General features: G+C 45.6%; 1 protein-coding gene across 1 annotated transcript in view; it reads right to left on the bottom strand.

Annotated features, from left to right (window-relative positions):
- The window catches only part of LOC147729766 (caspase-1-like), a 793,050-nt gene that overhangs the window by 573,574 nt on the left and 200,319 nt on the right, over nucleotides 1–19,157 (bottom strand). The window contains exon 3 of the mRNA XM_086954652.1: nucleotides 175–314. Within this exon, the coding sequence (XP_086810778.1) occupies nucleotides 175–314 (140 nt within the window). The remainder of the gene's footprint in view (nucleotides 1–174; nucleotides 315–19,157) is intronic.

A 19,157-nucleotide genomic window follows, 5' to 3' on the forward strand; every position in this document is an offset into this window, starting at 1 on the left:
AAAAACAATGATTCTAGTCAGTCTCTCTCACACATGATCTACAAGCCTGTCGCTCGCAGGCATGCTCACACCTAGCGCTACCAGCTTTTCCCGCCCAGGTATATATCCTAACCGAGTGTAATAAACATGTTCCTCCCCGGCATGGTTACAATGAGGAAGTGACAGTTGTCAAACCTGTCCTTCCTGCTCTCTCTGGATCTTCTGGACGAATTCTTTGGAACAAGGGGTGAGCCATTCTTTAGGGTTGGCAGGCTCTGGCGGGCTAGTCTCTCGAACCGGAATCTGGGCCCGGGGCTCCTGCTGTTGACTCAAGACTGGAAAGAGGAGAAGATATGTTAAAGTTCACATGTAACGGTCTGCATCACTAGGACAATATTACAGGACTTGGATTTGAAAACTTTAAACCACTCAGGCATATAACAAAAGCTTTTTCTCAGGATAAAACACTAATACTTTGGTGCTCAAGGCATTATGATCAGCTTTCATGGTTACCGATGAAACGCTGACCCAGCCTCATCTAGATTCGAACCTGTGGCCTGCAGAATTCACCCAGATCTAAGAAACACGCATGTTAACACATTGTTTTATCAGCATCTGTATAGTGCAGTTTTGGCACTTTTATTTTTTTTAAACATTTTATCAGTTGCTCCATGAAAAAACAATATATCCTTTTTATACGGCAAGTCTTGGTACCGTTTTCACTTCTTCCCCTAGCCTAAGACCCCATCTTCCAGTGATTCCCCCTGGGAAAGTGATGTTTCTCTCCATCGGTCTGTTTAATTTATTTACTTAAAAAGTTTTATATAGCGGAAACATGACCTATCAGGGTATCAGAGCGCTGTACAGAGAAGTAAAGGTGTAAATGGTCATCGTCCATTGTACTCAGTGTTTGCACATTGGGTCAGTTCCCAATACATCTTCAGCACTCTTAATGTTTTAGGATACACTACCCACTGTTGTATGTATCTGGAGACAAATGATACTGAATCTTTGTCTCTCTTCATTGCCATAGAAACACATAGTCTCCTAAAATACACCAACAGAGAATGCCGGTTGGCCTGGCCTTTCTCTAGTTCAATACTATATCTTGTTGTGTTCAGTCAGTACAAAAGGGGGTGGTCCAGCCCGAACTGCCAAGCCATGCCTTCCCTGGACCGGAAACAAGCTTCCTAGGACCGGTTTCTGGCATTACAGCCGTCTTCAGCCAGGCTTGCTTGAATCCAGTGGCAAAGTGAGCAAGGGACTCACGTCTGTGCATACCCTGCCAACTTATGGCGAACAAAGCGGTACAATAGGGTCTGGTGATGGACGGAGCATCCGAACTAATCAAACACTCACACCCAGTCAACCGATCTGGGTTTAATCCATCACCGTTCTGTAGCCCACTCTGCCACCCGAGTTCAGACATGGCCATATGCAAATCAGTCTGACCCTGTGCCTCATGGGAACAGTCCAGCCCGAACTGCCAAGCCATGCCTTCCCTGGACCGGAAACAAGCTTCCTAGGACCGGTTTCTGGCATTACAGCCGTCTTCAGCCAGGCTTGCTGGATTCAAGCAAGCCTGGCTGAAGACCACTGTAATGCCAGAAACCGGTCCTAGGAAGCTTGAAGCCGGTCCAGGGAAGGCATGGCTTGGCAGTTCGGGCTGGACTGATCCCATGAGGCACAGGGTCAGACTGATTCGCATATGGCCATGTCTGAACTGCGGTGGCAGAGTAGGCTAAAGAACGGTGATGGATTAAACCCAGATCTGTTGACTGGGTGTTAGGGTTTGATTGGTTCAGATGCTCCGTCCATCACCACCCCCTTTTGTACCACTTTGTTCGCCATAAGTTGGCAGGGTATGCTCAGACGTGAGTCCCTTGCTCACTTTGCCACTGGATTCAAGCAAGCCTGGCTGAAGACGGCTGTAGTGCCAGGAACCAATCCTAGGAAGCTTGAATCCGGTCCAGGGAAGGCATGGCTTGGCAGTTCGGGCTGGACTGTTCCCATGAGGCACAGGGTCAGACTGATTTGCATATGGCCATGTCTGAACTGCGGTGGCAGAGTGGGCTAAAGAACGGTGATGGATTAAACCCAGATCTGTTGACTGGGTGTTAGTATTTGATTGGTTCAGATGCCCCCTCCATCACCACCCCCTTTTGTACCGCTTTGTTGTGTTCAGTCATTCTTCTTCTGTCCTTCCCACATGTCCAGGGCATTCCAAACACCACCTGTCTAGGGTTGTTCGGCACTGGGAAACAGATTGTCTTTTTAATGTGGCTAAGGTCTACTTCCAGTTCAAACATGAATCCCACTTCCCTCCATCCCACACCCATTCCTGCATTTCCCTTCTATATGGAGGTAACGATTTCAGTCTGTGGAGAGTTATGTACCAAGTATACATAGTTTTTGCCTGTGATTGCCTTCCATGAACACTATGGACCATTCTTGGAATGTCTTGTGACAGTCTTACCCACTCCTCACTTGCTAGGTCTTTCCCGGTCATCTTTACCCACTGGGTCATGAAAGGGTAGACTGGGGGATCCTGTGTGGATTTTGACACTGAGTAGATGTTGGTGATTAAGCCTTTTTTGGATTCCTAGCCTATGAATAATATTTTAAAATATTTTAACTCTCCAGTTCCCATAGCCTTGTTTGACAGCAAGACTGCCCAGTGGGCGGCTGAAGGTACCGAAGCCACTCCGACTCCCCTACTCCAAATTCTTTTATACACATTATTTGTGTTAGTATATATCTTGTGTCTACAACAGAAACTGGGAAAATTAGAAAGAAGTACAATAATCTGGGAAGTATATTCATTCTAGGTACAAGCTATTCTGCCCAGCCATAAGATGAATAGTGACCAACCCCCTTTCACGAAAATTCCTAATAAGAGCTGGGTAATATGCTTTGTAAAGGCCCTTGATTGTCGGTGTGATGTGTACTCTCAATTATTCAATAGTCTTCTTGGCCCATTTAAAAGGAAACCTTGTTGAGTTTGCATCTAGTGTCTTCTGCACAGATTTGTATCCCCATATTCTATCATTAGCTGAGATTCACTTTAAATCCAGATAGTTCACTGAATCGCTGTAAAATTGATAATAATTCAAGTATCAATTTCCTAGAGACTCCCTAGTGTCAGTAGTATACCATCAACAAACAAATGTATTTTGTGTGTGTATTTCCTCCCAACATCCCCATGCCCCAAAGTCAATGCGCTCTACCTGTAATGTCTGCCTTATTAATTGTTAATTGTGCTAGCGGATCAAATGACAGTGCAAGGCGGAGTGAGGACAGAGGGTACCTATGCCTTTTGTGTGAAAAAAAATTAAGCTGCCAACCCACACCAGTTTGCCTATTGGTTTATTATTTTCTAGCAGTTCAAATACGCTTTCCATGCGTTTCCTATTAACTCTTGGACATGTATGAAGAATTGTTGAAACACCTCTATTGTTCATGTTACCCCCAAGTGTGTCTGTAATAATCACTAATATCTTTTTCTTTTCTAAAACATGTTTTCATTACCATTTTGCATAATCAATACACACAATACGAGTACAACGAAAACGTGTACCATTAGATCTAGCACTAACTGTACCCTTTATTTATCTATAAAGTTTTATATAGTGCAAAAATGACAAATGAGGGTATCAGAGCGACCAGTTAGTAGACTCACTTTTGGCTAGGATAGTTCTGTACATATACAAAGGGCATGGATATATTTCTTTGGTTAGGTTCCCCTCCCTTTCACCTACCATCATCCCCAAAGCTTATCATATGCACTTCTAACTTAGTACTCCCCTAGGAATTAGACTATTTTAGGTGTGATGGTGGTGTCACTCTACTAATCAGTTCTACTTGGACAACCCCCATCCAATTTCCCTTACTCTATATCCATCTTATGAGTTTTGTGTCTATAAGTTCTACATTTTCTCAATTTTAGTTCCGTTCTCTCTTTTCATAATTGTTTTTGAGTTGCAGTTGCTTGCCCTTCTTGAAATTTGAATGCCTCTATTTAGCTATAGATCATCATCATCTTCCCCTTCTGGTACCACGTGTGCATTCCTATTGTCTACATTTGTCAGATTGCCATGAGCCCTTGCCCCACTGTTAATCCAGAGTGTCTTCCTTTGTCATTCCAAAACATTCTTTACCATCATCCTATGTTCTAATTATTCTTGTTTTCCCACCGAGTGTGAACCACAGCATGAAAGGAATGCCCAACTGTAGTAGATTTTCCAATTTCTTAATTCCCACTTCACATGTTTAAGGGCTCTTATTTTGTTGAGAGATGCATGTGACAAGTCCTAGCATAGTTGTAATGTACACTTTCCAAATTCATTTAGGTCTATTCACCTTGCTGCAACTTGAAACCACCCTTTAAGATCTGAAGTGCCAGATTTTACCAGGATATTCTTAAGGCAAGTTCCCAGCTCAAGGTGGAGTGCCTACCCTATGGGTTCTCACTATTCCTATGTCCCTAGTCTCTTGCTCTCTGAGGATAGGTTCGAGCAGCTGCATGGAGATGATTGGAGAAGGATACAGTCTTTCAATCCTTCATTCTTTCTCTGGTGCTTTGAATGCAAATATTGTCCCTTTAGTGCCTATACTCAAGTTCCTTACTTTCTTCTCTCACTTCAGTCAGTTCTTTAGCCAATCGATTAAGAAGGGTTGACTTTAGGGCGGTGCCACACTGGGCCCTGGCATACAGAAGGGGCACTGACCTCAGGGAGGGTGCTATGTTTAGCAATAATCTCAATTTAAAATCACCTACTGAAGTCCTTGTGCATTCAGCTTTAAGACTGGAATAAAATATAACTCTTGTGATTAATGTTGCTACTAGAACTGAGATCATAGTTTTGTATAGTGACAGTTTTGATTCGCCATAAAGTAGGGTTAATATGCCTTATTAAAAGAACAGAGCTGTATTTTATGTGGATAGCTAAGTAGATTAGTAAAGTCAGCCTTTACCAGAATTTTTAAATAAATTAAATGTATCTGAGAGAGGGGCTAAGGAGGGTTGAAGGTGGTAGAGAGGGATCAGTGGAGGTGGCCATGAGGGGGAAAGCGCCATTAAAAATGGTCGCGCTGGGCACCACAAGCGCTAATGGCGTCCTGGGATGTAAGCACTGTCTGCGTCTGCTCCATGGCAGTATACAGCTTAGATATGTTGTCAAATTCAAAAAGAACAATTGATGGACATAATGCAGAACAATGTCATACATTCACCCCAGTACAGAAATCTGGGCCTAAATCCATCATTTGTTGCTCACCATGCCATTCCAGTTTGGACCCAGCCATATGCAAATCAGTCTTGACCCTGGTCCCAATGGGAACAGTCCAGTCCGAACTGCCAGGCTAGATCCTCACTGGACTGGAAACAAGCATCCTAGAACCGGTTTCAGGGTTTCAGCCCTTATCAGCCAGGATAGCTTGACTACAGGGGCATGGAGAGCACGGGACCCATGTCTTTAGCATACCCGTCCCACTCAGTGTGACAAATGCAAAAAGAACAATTGATGGACAGAATGCAGAACAATGTCATAAATTTACCCCAATGGGCACAGTCCAGCCCGAACTGCCAGGCCAGGTCCTCCCCTGGCCTGGAAACAAGCATCCTAGGACCGTTTTCCAGCTTTCAGTTACAAACCGGTTCTAGGATGCTTGATTGCAGTCCGGGAAGGACTTGGCTTGGCAGTTCGGGCTGGACTGTTCCCATTGGGAACAGGATCAAGACTGATTTGAATATGGCTGGGTTCAAACTGGAATGGCATGGTGAGCAAAACAACGATGGATTCAGGCCCAGATCTCTGTACATGGCCATGGAGGTACATTTTGCTTTATATAGATGAATGAACTCTGCCGGTGGCCTCCTACCCAACTTTCTTGAGAAATTAGATAGGGCGGCGTTGGTCTTTAAAAATGCCAATTTTTTTGCTAGCACCGCTTGGGCCCAAAGGTCATTCTGATCGAAAAGTATACCAAGATATGAAAATCTCTCAGTAAACCCTATCTTCTGCTCATCTATATACATATCCCTACACTTCTGACTGCCATGACAACACCTCATTATAAAGGTTTTTGAGGTGTTCACCCTAAGGCCAGGATTAAAGGCTGAAAAGCTATTTAAAACCTTTTGCAGTCCCTATTGAGCGTGTGACGTCAGAACTGCATCATCCACATATAGAAGAGCAGGTATTGGGTGTCCAGTTATTTGAGGGAGGTCTTGGCAGTCTTTGATTGTTGCTTCGCCCAGGCCATTAATATAAAGGTTAAAGAGAAAGGGGTCAGCATGCAGCCTTGCCTAACCCCCCTCCTTATTGGGAACGGGGCAGAGCACTCGCCATTATTACCGTAACGCACTCTCCCCTTTGCGTCACTGTATATCGGTCTGAGAAAGTGGATAATTTGCATTTCCACTCCCATGCCCTCGAGGATCTCCCAGAGCTTGCTGTGCCTAACACGATCAAAAGCTGCAGTGAGTTCCACGAAAGCTAAAAACAGCCCACTCTTCTTTACCCGTCTATACTTCCCTATAATAATAGTTACATTTAAGCTCTGTTTGACGGTCCCTAGACCCTCACGGAAACCGCTTTCGATGTCAGATAAAACCTTGTTGTCCTCGGCCCATTCCTGTAGTCGTTCTATGATAATTCCACTACCACTTTTATCAAGGAGTCCAACAATGAAAATGGCCTATAACAGCCAGGATCCTGGCGATCCCCCTTTTTAAAAATGCAAAAGACACACAATTGATGGACGGAATGCAGAACAAATCAAAACACTCACCCCCAGTCATGAGATCTGGGTTAAATCCATCATTCTTTTGCTCACCATGCCACCCCAGTTTAGACCTGGCCATATGCAAATCAGTCTTGACCCTGTGCCTCATAGGAACAGTCCAGCCCGAACAGCCAAGCCAGGTCCTCCCTGGCCTGCAAACAAGCATCCTAGGACCGGTTTCGGGGTTTTATCCCTCTTCATCCAAGATATCTTGATTCCAATGGCACACTGAGCCCAGGACCCACGTCTGAGCATACCTGGCGCACTTAGGGCGAGAAAGCAAAAGACACACAATTGAATCAAAACATTCACCCCAATGGGGTGAATGTATGACATTGTTCTGCATTCTGTCCATCAATTGTTCTTTTGCATTTGTCACCTCGGGTGGGACGGATATGCACATATGTGGGTCCCTTGCTCTCCATGCCACTGGAGTCATGTATTCTGGCTGATGAGGGGTGAAATCCTGAAACCGGACCTAGGATGCTTGGTTCCAGTCCAAAGAGGATCTAGCCTGGCAGTTCTGGCTCGACTGTTCCCATTAGGCAGAGTCAAGACTGATTTGCATATGGCTGGGTTCAAACTGGAATGGCATGGTGAGCAAAACAACGATGGATTCAGGCCCAGATCTCTGTACATGGCCATGGAGGTACATTTTGCTTTATATAGATGAATGAACTCTGCCGGCGGCCTCCTACCCAACTTTCTTGAGAAATTAGATAGGGCGGCGTTGGTCTTTAAAAATGCCAATTTTTTTGCTAGCACCGCTTGGGCCCAAAGGTCATTCTGATCGAAAAGTATACCAAGATATGAAAATCTCTCAGTAAACCCTATCTTCTGCTCATCTATATACATATCCCTACACTTCTGACTGCCATGACAACAACTCATTATAAAGGTTTTTGAGGTGTTCACCCTAAGGCCAGGATTAAAGGCTGAAAAGCTATTTAAAACCTTTTGCAGTCCCTATTGAGCGTGTGACGTCAGAACTGCATCATCCACATATAGAAGAGCAGGTATTGGGTGTCCAGTTATTTGAGGGAGGTCTTGGCAGTCTTTGATTGTTGCTTCGCCCAGGCCATTAATATAACGGTTAAAGAGAAAGGGGTCAGCATGCAGCCTTGCCTAACCCCCCTCCTTATTGGGAACGGGGCAGAGCACTCGCCATTATTACCGTAACGCACTCTCCCCTTTGCGTCACTGTATATCGGTCTGAGAAAGTGGATAATTTGCATTTCCACTCCCATGCCCTCGAGGATCTCCCAGAGCTTGCTGTGCCTAACACGATCAAAAGCTGCAGTGAGTTCCACGAAAGCTAAAAACAGCCTACTCTTCTTTACCCGTCTATACTTCCCTATAATATAATAATAGTTACATTTAAGCTCTGTTTGACGGTCCCTAGACCCTCACGGAAACCGCATTCGATGTCAGATAAAACCTTGTTGTCCTCGGCCCATTCCTGTAGTCGTTCTATGATAATTCCACTACCACTTTTATCAAGGAGTCCAACAATGAAAATGGCCTATAACAGCCAGGATCCTGGCGATCCCCCTTTTTAAAAATGCAAAAGACACACAATTGATGGACGGAATGCAGAACAAATCAAAACACTCACCCCCAGTCATGAGATCTGGGTTAAATCCATCATTCTTTTGCTCACCATGCCACCCCAGTTTAGACCTGGCCATATGCAAATCAGTCTTGACCATGTGCCTCATAGGAACAGTCCAGCCCGAACAGCCAAGCCAGGTCCTCCCTGGCCTGCAAACAAGCATCCTAGGACCGGTTTCGGGGTTTTATCCCTCTTCATCCAAGATATCTTGATTCCAATGGCACACTGAGCCCAGGACCCACGTCTGAGCATACCTGGCGCACTTAGGGCGAGAAAGCAAAAGACACACAATTGAATCAAAACATTCACCCCAATGGGGTGAATGTATGACATTGTTCTGCATTCTGTCCATCAATTGTTCTTTTGCATTTGTCACCCCGGGTGGGACGGATATGCACATATGTGGGTCCCTTGCTCTCCATGCCACTGGAGTCATGTATTCTGGCTGATGAGGGGTGAAATCCTGAAACCGGACCTAGGATGCTTGGTTCCAGTCCAAAGAGGATCTAGCCTGGCAGTTCTGGCTCGACTGTTCCCATTAGGCAGAGTCAAGACTGATTTGCATATGGCTGGGTTCAAACTGGAATGGCATGGTGAGCAAAAAACGATGGATTTAGGCCCAGATCTCTGTACTGGGGTGAATGTATGACATTGTTCTGCTTTCTGTCCATCAATTGTTCTTTTGCATTTTAGATATGTTGTCATCACTCGTGTTCACTCTCTCCCATTACTTGAATGTCTTTTGGAATTTGTGTGACTGCATATTGATTTTATTCATGCTAGCATGCAATTGATTTGTAAAGGTCTTTCCATGTTTGTCCTGCGACCTGTGAAGCTCAACAATAAGTCTTCCTTAGTAATTGGAGCTGGTGTGATTTGCTTTGCTTATTCCTCATGCCACTCTCTTCTCCTCCCCAACATAATTTCTTTGCTTTCATAAGCAGTGAAATCAAATCAATACAGTCACAGCAGCAACTGTTTAAACCATTGGATTCACTTCCAGTGCCAGTCACTCTCTTGATGTTCATTATGACATAGCACATTTTATTGTCCTTTTCAAATTTTTTATTGCGCATTAGAGCCTTTCCGTTCTTATCGTGGGCGCATTATTGCCTTCATTTTGTTATTTTGCTGTATATATGTGGGCCACAAAGCGTTTTATTGTCTGAGTGGATTTCCTCTTAAGTCTTTCCTATTTGCTTTTACTGGCCTCCATTTCACCCTCTTATAACAGTGTAATGAGGTTGGTGGATTGACTGCAGATATTGCTAATTTAGCACAAGCCTGGCTGCCATGCTGCTGCTTTTGCGCACATCACTACACAACTTTGTTTTCACCAAGACTCTGCTTGTGCCTGTTCACATGAGAACCGTCTGCCTTTCGCGTTCCTTGCTGTTCTCAGTGGTTTTCGCCTGTATGTAATTTGCAAGATCAAAAAAAAACAATGTCCCTTGTTATTCTGCTCTCGTCAGTCCCCCGCACCTAGACATAACACGAAGCACAGCTGCACTGCTGAAAATCGAGTGCTTTTAATATTGAATGCATGCATGTTCGAGGCACTTGGAGCAAAACCTTTCCAGAGAGAAGAGCTGTGCTTGTCCAGAGATGGAAACCTTTGCATCTAGACATGGAGGTATGGGGTCCTCCTGACAAAGCCCCGAGGTCTTCTATTTTTATAATAAACTAGTTCCTAGCACGGGGAGGGTGGCAAGGCAGAGTAGGCAGTTTTCCACCAGCTTTATAAAATGATATCCCCGTTCATATTCTATGGAATTGTAACAATGCTCACTATATTGTGTTTATGCATTCTGCTGTTAGTAATAGCATGTGTACTGCATTTCAGAGCACGTTAGTTAAAATAAACGTTTTAAACTATACAGTGTCTCTGATTAGTCATATTGTGGACAAGTTTGAGTGAGTGAGCGAAAGAGTGTTCTTGCTCCCACGATTCCTGAGTCGGAGTTACATGTTTTGGGTTGTGTAATCATTTGTAGCTTTGCTGTAGTACAGCGAACAAATGAGACACTATAGCTAGTCGGATTGGGATTTTGGGCACTAAAGGTAGGTGCACCACTGTACACGAGGTCCTGGTTTCCTGCGCATAGTTCTGTATAAGTGCAGAATCCCTGCAACAACAGTTTGTGTCTTTTTACTGGTTCTTGACAGGCAGTACTCTGGACGGTAGCAGGAGGTGGCTGTTGCATCTGCACTGCCACCACCTGCTGTCAGATAGTTACCGGTGATGTAGGTAGTCGTTCTAGGCTAGCCCACAATAGATGGGGAGGGCATCGTACCGTTCTGATGGGACAAGAAAGCTGGCATGGTCAGACGTGCTTGGTGAGTTTCTGAAAGTCACACTTTTGTTCAGTGATAGCATTGCTACCTGACCATTATTTTACCAACTTGGCCGTTACTGTTGTTCCAAGATAGGTAAAAATATGTGTAAAATCATTAAAATCTAGATTTTCCCACTTTGAAATATACTGAAAGCAACAAATACAACATGAAAACATACCAAGTCATTATGCTACATCGTCTTGCACATTCTTCATTCACCCGGGTGTTTAAATGATCTGTTAGATGTTTCACCACTTGATTCAAGGCCTATTATACCTATTAGACGGCTTATTTGACTCCTGTTTAGACTATTATTTCGGTATTGGTTATATTCCTGCATATGATTATTTTACTTACTCTCCTTATTTCTCTATGCTCCTTCGTATAGCCCATTCCTCGTTCAATCAGATTTTATATATGAGGTGTTATGTGTGCACTATTTGATTCAACGCCCATTATATTCACCATGTTTGACTCATGTTTGGATTTGTTACCTTTCCCTCTTATTGTAAAGCGCTCTGAGATCCTTCGTGATCAAGTTTGCGCTATATAAAACGTTATAAATACATTTTAAAAAATATAAAAAGATGTATAAGGCTACATAGACCATTCCTAAAGGGGTTTAAAGCAAATAAAAGCAACATTTCTGTGTTAAAAAAAGAATATAGAGGATCTTACTCAAACATGTATTGCAGTACCAGCTCCCAGCCCTTCCAGAACCCCAAAAGATATACATACATGGCATTTTTCTCTGAGGAAGGCAGCAACCCTATTCATGGGGGTCAAAGTTGTTGTGTATCTTTTTGTCTGCTTCAATAGACCTAGTGATGGCTCCTACTGGTTTAAAGGAAGACTCCCGGGAACCTTATTATGTGAGTTTGTTATAGGCTCCTGTTGAGAAATTTTTTATGGGGTATTACTGGATACAAAATATCGATCAACCCGGAAGAATGTCTGGCTGTAGGGGCAATGTTTGTGTAGTGATGGTGTGCCAAGGATGAGGGTGGGAGTGCATGGACGAGGCCAGCTCATGACACTTAGATCAGTGGTAATATGCTTCAGTACTGACTTAGAATCAATCATTTTTTTTATCAGTTGATGTTCTTATTTCCCATGTGGTCAAACCACACTTAAAATACAATAAAGAGGCGTGGCCAAGATGGGGGCGAGGTAGAACGCATTGCTCAGAGCTCCTGCCCACCGTCTGCCCGTTTTAGCACATACAGCTCCCCACGGGGCACGAAAATAGCTCGGGCGCCTCCGAAGTGCCTCCCCGATAGGATTCTGCCCACGGCTGCCCTGAGATCCCAGCGCCGCACGCAGCCGTCTCGTGGAGACTATGAGGGAGATGACCTGGCTTCCCCCTCACCGACGTTCGGAGGCGGCTTGAACAACGCTGTGGTCCGGACCTCGGACCATTGAGGCCAGCAGCTCTGAGCCCTGCCGCCTTACGGGCAACCCGGATACCAGCGGGCTGCCCAACACTATGAACGCTTGCCTGTGACAACCAGCCTTGACTCGCCTCGGAGGGCTCTGGAGCTAGGGCCTAAACGCATCCACGACCCTGCTGATCGCGATGCCCGCGGGAGTGACCGGGGCCCGTGGGGCGGATCTAACTGCCTCTTGCCTTAACCGGACAGCACACAGGGGCCTGAGCAAGCCATCCACATGTCCGCAGACACCGGAGGCCCACACACTAGCAGGATCCCCACCCGGTCAAGCGTAGAGCCATCCTTCACTATTTGGAGCATTCCAAAGCCGATATATGCCTCTTACAGGAGACCCATCACCTCTCTAAGGATCACCACAGGATGAAATCCTGCACTTTCTCTACACAGATGTTCTCCTCTTATCCCAACAAGTCAGCCAGGGTTGCCATATTGGTCTCCCGATCCTTTCAGGGTAGAGTGCTACAGAAGGAAGCTGAGATCAGAGGCCGCTTGCTCACGTATCAGTTCCGGGTGGGAGGGGTGTCCTTTAAAGCGGGGTCTCTATACGCACCCAACGAGAGGCAAGACAAGTTCTTTCATGACGCACTCACTGAGGCGACAGCTACTACAGAACAACGCCTACTATTGGGGGGTGACATGAATCTTGTCTTCGATAACATTAGTGACCGTTCCTGCCAGAGGACAGGCCAGACTGCCACTCTCTCCCCTGCTGAACAGGCCAGTCTTCAAGACCTGGGGTTCATAGATCTTTGGTACCACTCCCCGGTCATTGCCACCTTTAAGTTCCCACCAACACCGCAGCCTGTTAGACACTGGCGCCTGTGCAATACTTTGCTTCATCAAGCTTCTATAGTTCAACAGATCCAGAAAGCCATCACAAATTATCTTGACCTTAATGCCAACTCTGATACCTACTTAGCCTCCTAGCCCACAAACTATGGGAAGCCAGGCAGGGGCAGGGTGTTCAGGCCATCCGCTATTCTGGGGGCGAACTCGCCACTGAAGATGCTGCCATAGTGGAAGTCTTTCAAGACTTCTAGGCAGAGCTATATTCGGGTGACCCCCTGGACGCCCACCATAGTGCCGACTACCTGGCGGCAGCACACATACCTTCCCTCACCCAGGCGCAGGCCGACTATTTGAATAGGGACATTGGGACAGAAGAATTCATAGCAGCGATCTCCCGCCTCAAATTGGGCAAATCACCCGGGCCAGCTGGCTACTCAGCGGCCTTTTATAAAACATTCTGCAGCCAGGTGGCCAGCTCTTGATGGGTTTGTTCAACACCTTTGCACAGGGCCGGGGCTATCCCAGATGAGATGCTTGAAGCGTCGACAGTGGTTATCCCGAAACCCGGGAAAGACAAAACATCCTGCAGCGCATACAGGCCGATCTCCTATGGAACATATATATAAAACTCTATCTTAGCATATTGGCGATGCGTCCAGCACCCAACATGTCACAACTAGTTGAGCTGGATTAAACATGATTTATCTCGTAGAGATAAACGAATGATAACAACAAAAGGGTCCTGCACCTAATCGAAAAGGCGTCTTGCACTCAGGGAGAATACATGCTGTTGGCCATTGATGCAGAGAAGACCTTCGACAGGGTGCATTGGCCCTACTTGGAGCAGATCCTGACGCACGTCTGTTTCGGTGAGAAACTGCGTACTCGGATCCTCAATTGCTACGGTTCACCCTAGTCAACGGTTCGGGTTAATGGCCATACGTCATCTCGTTTTCCCATAGGAAGGGGAACCAGGCAGGGGTGCGCTCTTTCACACCTTTTATTTGCACTTTATATGAAGCCCTTAGCATTACGGATTAGATGCCATCACCTTATTTCTGGGATCAAGTTCGGAGGAGACGTACACACTATAAGTTTGTGCGCAGATGACATATTGCTTTCCCTCTCCAGCCAGATCCCTGGGCTGCGATCCCTCTTTATTGAAATGCATTGCTTCGCCCAGGCCTCGGATTTAAGATTAACATGGATAAGTCAATCGCACTTAATATCTCCGTATCACCGCACACTTTAGCTTACCTACAAGAAGAACACCCCATACAATGGTCAACCTCCTCGATTACGTACCTGGGAATTCAACTAGCCCCCTCCATACAGGCTACTGCTGAAACCAACTACTCAATACTCCGCACACATATACGTAAGGAGTTAGGCCAGTGGAAACACTATACTCCATCCTGGTTAGGCAGGATAGCGGCCATCAAGATGACCATCCTTCCCCAGATCCTGTATCTTTTTCAAACCCTCCCCCTTCGCCCTTCTTCAGGCTGGATTCAACAGATCCAATCAGACCTAGCACATTTTATTTGGCAAGGCCGCAAACCCTGGTTTAAAACACGCAATAACAATTCTTCCGCTGGGGAAGGGAGGCGTAGGGGTTCCCGATCTCCAGGTCCATTTTTATGCCTCACGGCTTCGATATTTAGTGGAATGGCACAGTCTAGAATCGGAGAAACATTGGTTGTTCCAGGACCAGGCAGTGGCGGCCATGCCTCTACAGGGCATTCCCTTCCTCCGTAAATCACAAAGACGACCCAATCTCTATGCATCACACATCACAAGCACGATTATGAGTCCTGGGATCACACTAACACTGCCCATAATCTGACTACCTATCCCTCCCCCCTCACACCGCTGTTCGATAACCCAGAATTCCAAACTGGCATGGGTACTAGGGCCTTTCCCGCCTGGTACTCCACCCCATGTCGGTCCCTGGGCCACCTCTTCGACTTGGAGGGGATTATCCCATTCCTACAATTTAAGGTGGATTACGGCCTTCCTGAATCGGAAAGCCTGCCCTACCTACAGCTCAGACACTGGGCACTTCACCCGCACATCAAACCTGAGGCTAAGTGCCTACTGACCCACTACGAGAAATGGCTCATCACCCGCACATCCGATAAAAAAAACATTTCCGATCTATATAAACTGTTACTAACATCCACTACGCATACATACAACGCCGGTCGAGCACGTTGGGAACGAGACCTAGGAAGGACACTTAGCTACAAAGAATGGGAAGGAATATATTATAGGGCTCGGCACTCAGCATACCACATGGGACTTACTGAGACACTGACTAAGATAGCCACATATTGGTATTATACGCCGGAACGCCTACACCGAATTGATTCATGACACAGCGCTCTTTGTTGGAGGGGTTGCGGGGAGGTGGACACTCGGGTGCATCTCCTCTGGGGCTGTGACCGTATTCAATCATGCTGGTCCCAGGTGCTCAATGAAATACACACCCATTTCGAGACACGGCTCCCGAGATTCCCTACGTACATTCTCCTGAGTTTACCCAATCCCATAACATATCCGCTAAAGTCCCGGAGGGGCCGATTGATTACCATCGCGTTAGGCGCAGCCACACAGAACATCCTGGTACATTTGCGCACCGCCCAGCTCCCAACACTTTCCGGATGGCTACAGCGACTCTGGCTGGTGTTAGGTATGGAGAAATTAACCCTCATGTTAGCTGGCAAGGGGTCTGACTTCCCAGAGATGTGGCGGCCCTTCTTGACCCTATTCGTATCTAAGTTCCGAGAACGGACATGCCCCCGATACCTCAGACTTCTCCGCCTTTCAGACACACAACTCCCACATAATGATTCGTCACGACATCACACGCGACCATGTTGATTCCCAGATTATTCTTTTTCCCTTTTTCTGGTGGACGAGGGGGGGTTGAGGGGGGGTTGAAGTGTGGTAAGGTTGGATTTAAGTTGTTCGTGTTGATTTTCCCTTTTCCCTTTTATTGTTTATTCCCACAGACCCGCTCCGCTCATACTACTTTGTTAATGCTGCTATTTGCGACACTTGTGGTCTATATTGTATTGATTCCACGGAGCTGGGGCTCTTGTTTCTCTTCTTGCTTTAAAATTAATAAAAGATTTAAACCATAAAATACAATAAAGAGAAAGTAAACACTCACGTTATGGGTTGTGGCCACTTATCAGATCCAGAAATCATGTCTAGGCCCACAATGATTGGAGGATTTTAATTTTTGTTTACAGCTGTTTTGTGTATAGCTCCAATCTGCTTTCTGGCGGGAGAGTGAGAGGGGGTGTAAACAGAGGAAAGAAGGGGAAGTCCGCCATATTAGACTATGCCTTTTCCACACTGGACTCTCATGAAAGCAAGCGGTCAAAGGCTTCTTAAAGAGGTAGCGTAAGAGGCAGAGACTTAGAACTAAATTAGCCATTTAGCTGAGTTCTCATCTAAATGAAAAGTGAAATAGATTAACGTCACTGCAAAACTAAATACTACACATTGTAAAGAGGAAACAGTAAGTAGGTTATACAATCCCCTCTATGGTCTCGAGTCCCAGCCACACTTCCTATGGTGATCTATCCCCACACGATGATGCCCCTTCCTGATACCAATGGGGTCATGACAGAGATCAAAGGCAAAAACGGGTACACGTGCAAGCTTGTTATCAGGTCACTATGGTGTGGGTAACCCGTAGGTTAGTCTCTTTAGATCTTGATCAAAAGCATCAAGTCTGTTAATCATTATACTCCTAAGCACAGACCTAATACTTTCAAGTTAAAGATCAAGGGCCCGATGTAGGTAATTCCTATTTACCTACTCTTAAATACCGAATCATACCGATTCGGTATTTAAGAGTAGGTAAATAGGGAGGGGGCAGATGTAGGTAATTCTTATTTTAGCATTACCGAATCAGTAAGATTTCCTATTGATTCCTATGGGCCTTGAAGCCCATAGGAATCAATGGGAAATACCGATTCGGTATTTACCGAATCGGTAAATACCGAATCCTGCAAGGGTGAACGGGGTGTCACTTTGACACCCTGTAGCACCCCAATTCCAGGCTTGTGTGCCATGTGGCACACAGACATGCCCTAAGGGCATGTCTGTGTGCCACATGGCACAGGTGTACATGCACAGATGTGCATGTACACCTGAATTCGGTATTTTACCACCCAATTGTATTGGGTGATAATATACAGAATTCTGAAGGCCTGTAGCACTGTAAACAGTGCTACCTACATCTGGGATTTACCGTATCGGTAAAATTACCGATTCAGTATTTTACAGAATCAGTAAATTTACAGATTCGGTAAATTTACTGATTCTGTAAAATAATGGCCCCTACATCTCAATCACCAAATACCGGTCGGCAACGGCCGAATTCGGCCATTACCGACCGGTATTTGGTGACCTACATCGGGCCCACAGTCTCTCAGCATTTTGCTTACAGCCTTGTATTAAATATCTGGTAGGGCGAGAGCTCAGTGCTAGGTTTATTGGTACGCTCTTTGTGGTCGCATTGCGGGCAGCCTCAGAATAATGGCTGAAAGATATGTGTGAATGGGCAACAGCGGTATGGGTACGAATGATGATGGTTCGAAAAGATGAACAAGCATTTGCAATGCAATAGGTCGTGCATTTACGCAAGTTTGAGCTATTGGCTTTGTAAATGACAATTACTTTTCTTTATGTTTTCGTTTTTAAAACATAAATAAAAGGCTTATCATTTGGAGAAGTGTGGCTCAGGGGTTAGAGGCGGCAGACCCGGAAGCTGAGATCGGCCCTGGACCAGGGTTCAATTCCCCGCCTCGGCGGGTGTTGGGCTCAAAAAATTCCACGGACTCGATAATTCTCGCTCCGGTGCCTTCTCAACTCACGGGTTCACACTCTGCGACTCTGGGCAATAGCTTGCTTAATCTCCACAATGGCCCCTCGCGGCGGGATGCCTGGCTTTCACCTTGTGGATACCCTGCCGGGGTTATCTCACAGGGGAATATCAGGACGGGTTCCCTAAGCAAGCGCCGGGAAACCCTTTGTGGGTAGCTGTGCGCTATATAAGCTCAAATACATACATACATACATACATACATACATACATACATACAATGCCAAAAGCTCTAAACCTCGCAATCGTGAGCCCAATTGCATTGCAAATGCTTGTTGTTTTTTGGCTTCTTTATGGTGTTACCAGTCTTTGGTATGAGTGAGCTTTACCTCAGAGATGAGCGAGTTCTTAAGATGACCATGGTGTACGCCTTTGACTATGCTGACTAACTGCAATGGCATTTGAAATGTTGTTAGTGACGTCATTGAACATGTCATGATTGACCCACTCAAGCGCATTGACGAATACTCCAGCCTCATTTCTTCTCTCGCGTTAAGGGTTGTTTTAAAATAAGAATTAATATCTCTATTCAACGCTATATGTTGAGCTATGAGAACGAGTTATTAATCACAATACACGTATGCACTCTGGATGTAACCTTTTGTCCACGTATTGGTTTTTTAACGTCGATGCTATATTCATCTTTTTTTAATATCACAGGTGTTCTATTTTTGAATGTATTTGTTTATTAGTGTTTTTGCACAGCTAGCCCACTCTCTATATGCACTTTTGGATTGAGTGCCTTGAAATACTCCGGAGAGTTGTCGTTTTTTCCTTACACTCCTGCAGACAGCTCTTGTTAAAGAAATCTCCGGTCTGGAGCCAGTGAACCGGAAAAACCCTAATGGTGGGTGCCTGAGAACAGAGGTGGGCTTAAATAAGCGCTATGTTATGATAGAACCGTGATAACCCTGATAGTGGGTGCCTGCGAACAGGGGTGGGATTAAAGAAGCGCTGTTATGAAGTGGAGTTTGCACCCCGAGGGAGGTGGTTGTTTAAGGCGTCACACGAGCCGCTGGTTTTAGCGCCCTCGTTTATCAGTTAAATAAACATGCACGTGTACGTCTCCATTTATTCTCAAAACACAAAACAGATAAGGATAAATACAAACTGAAGTATTGAAAGAATTATTGCCATAAATCCGTGAGCTCGAATTATGATGGAACTGGGATGGGTGGCGAGTAGACTACAGGGTGCAGATTTCAGAACTTTTCAATTGTCCTCCGTGCTCTGGCTGCAGGTTGAGTCCTTGCGCACAGTGTGATCTGCGGCGCACGGCACCAGCCAGCGAAGTCCCCGCCCC

This window comes from Lissotriton vulgaris, chromosome 2_1 (assembly GCF_964263255.1).
Source record: "Lissotriton vulgaris chromosome 2_1, aLisVul1.2, whole genome shotgun sequence".
Lineage (NCBI taxonomy): Eukaryota > Metazoa > Chordata > Amphibia > Caudata > Salamandridae > Lissotriton > Lissotriton vulgaris.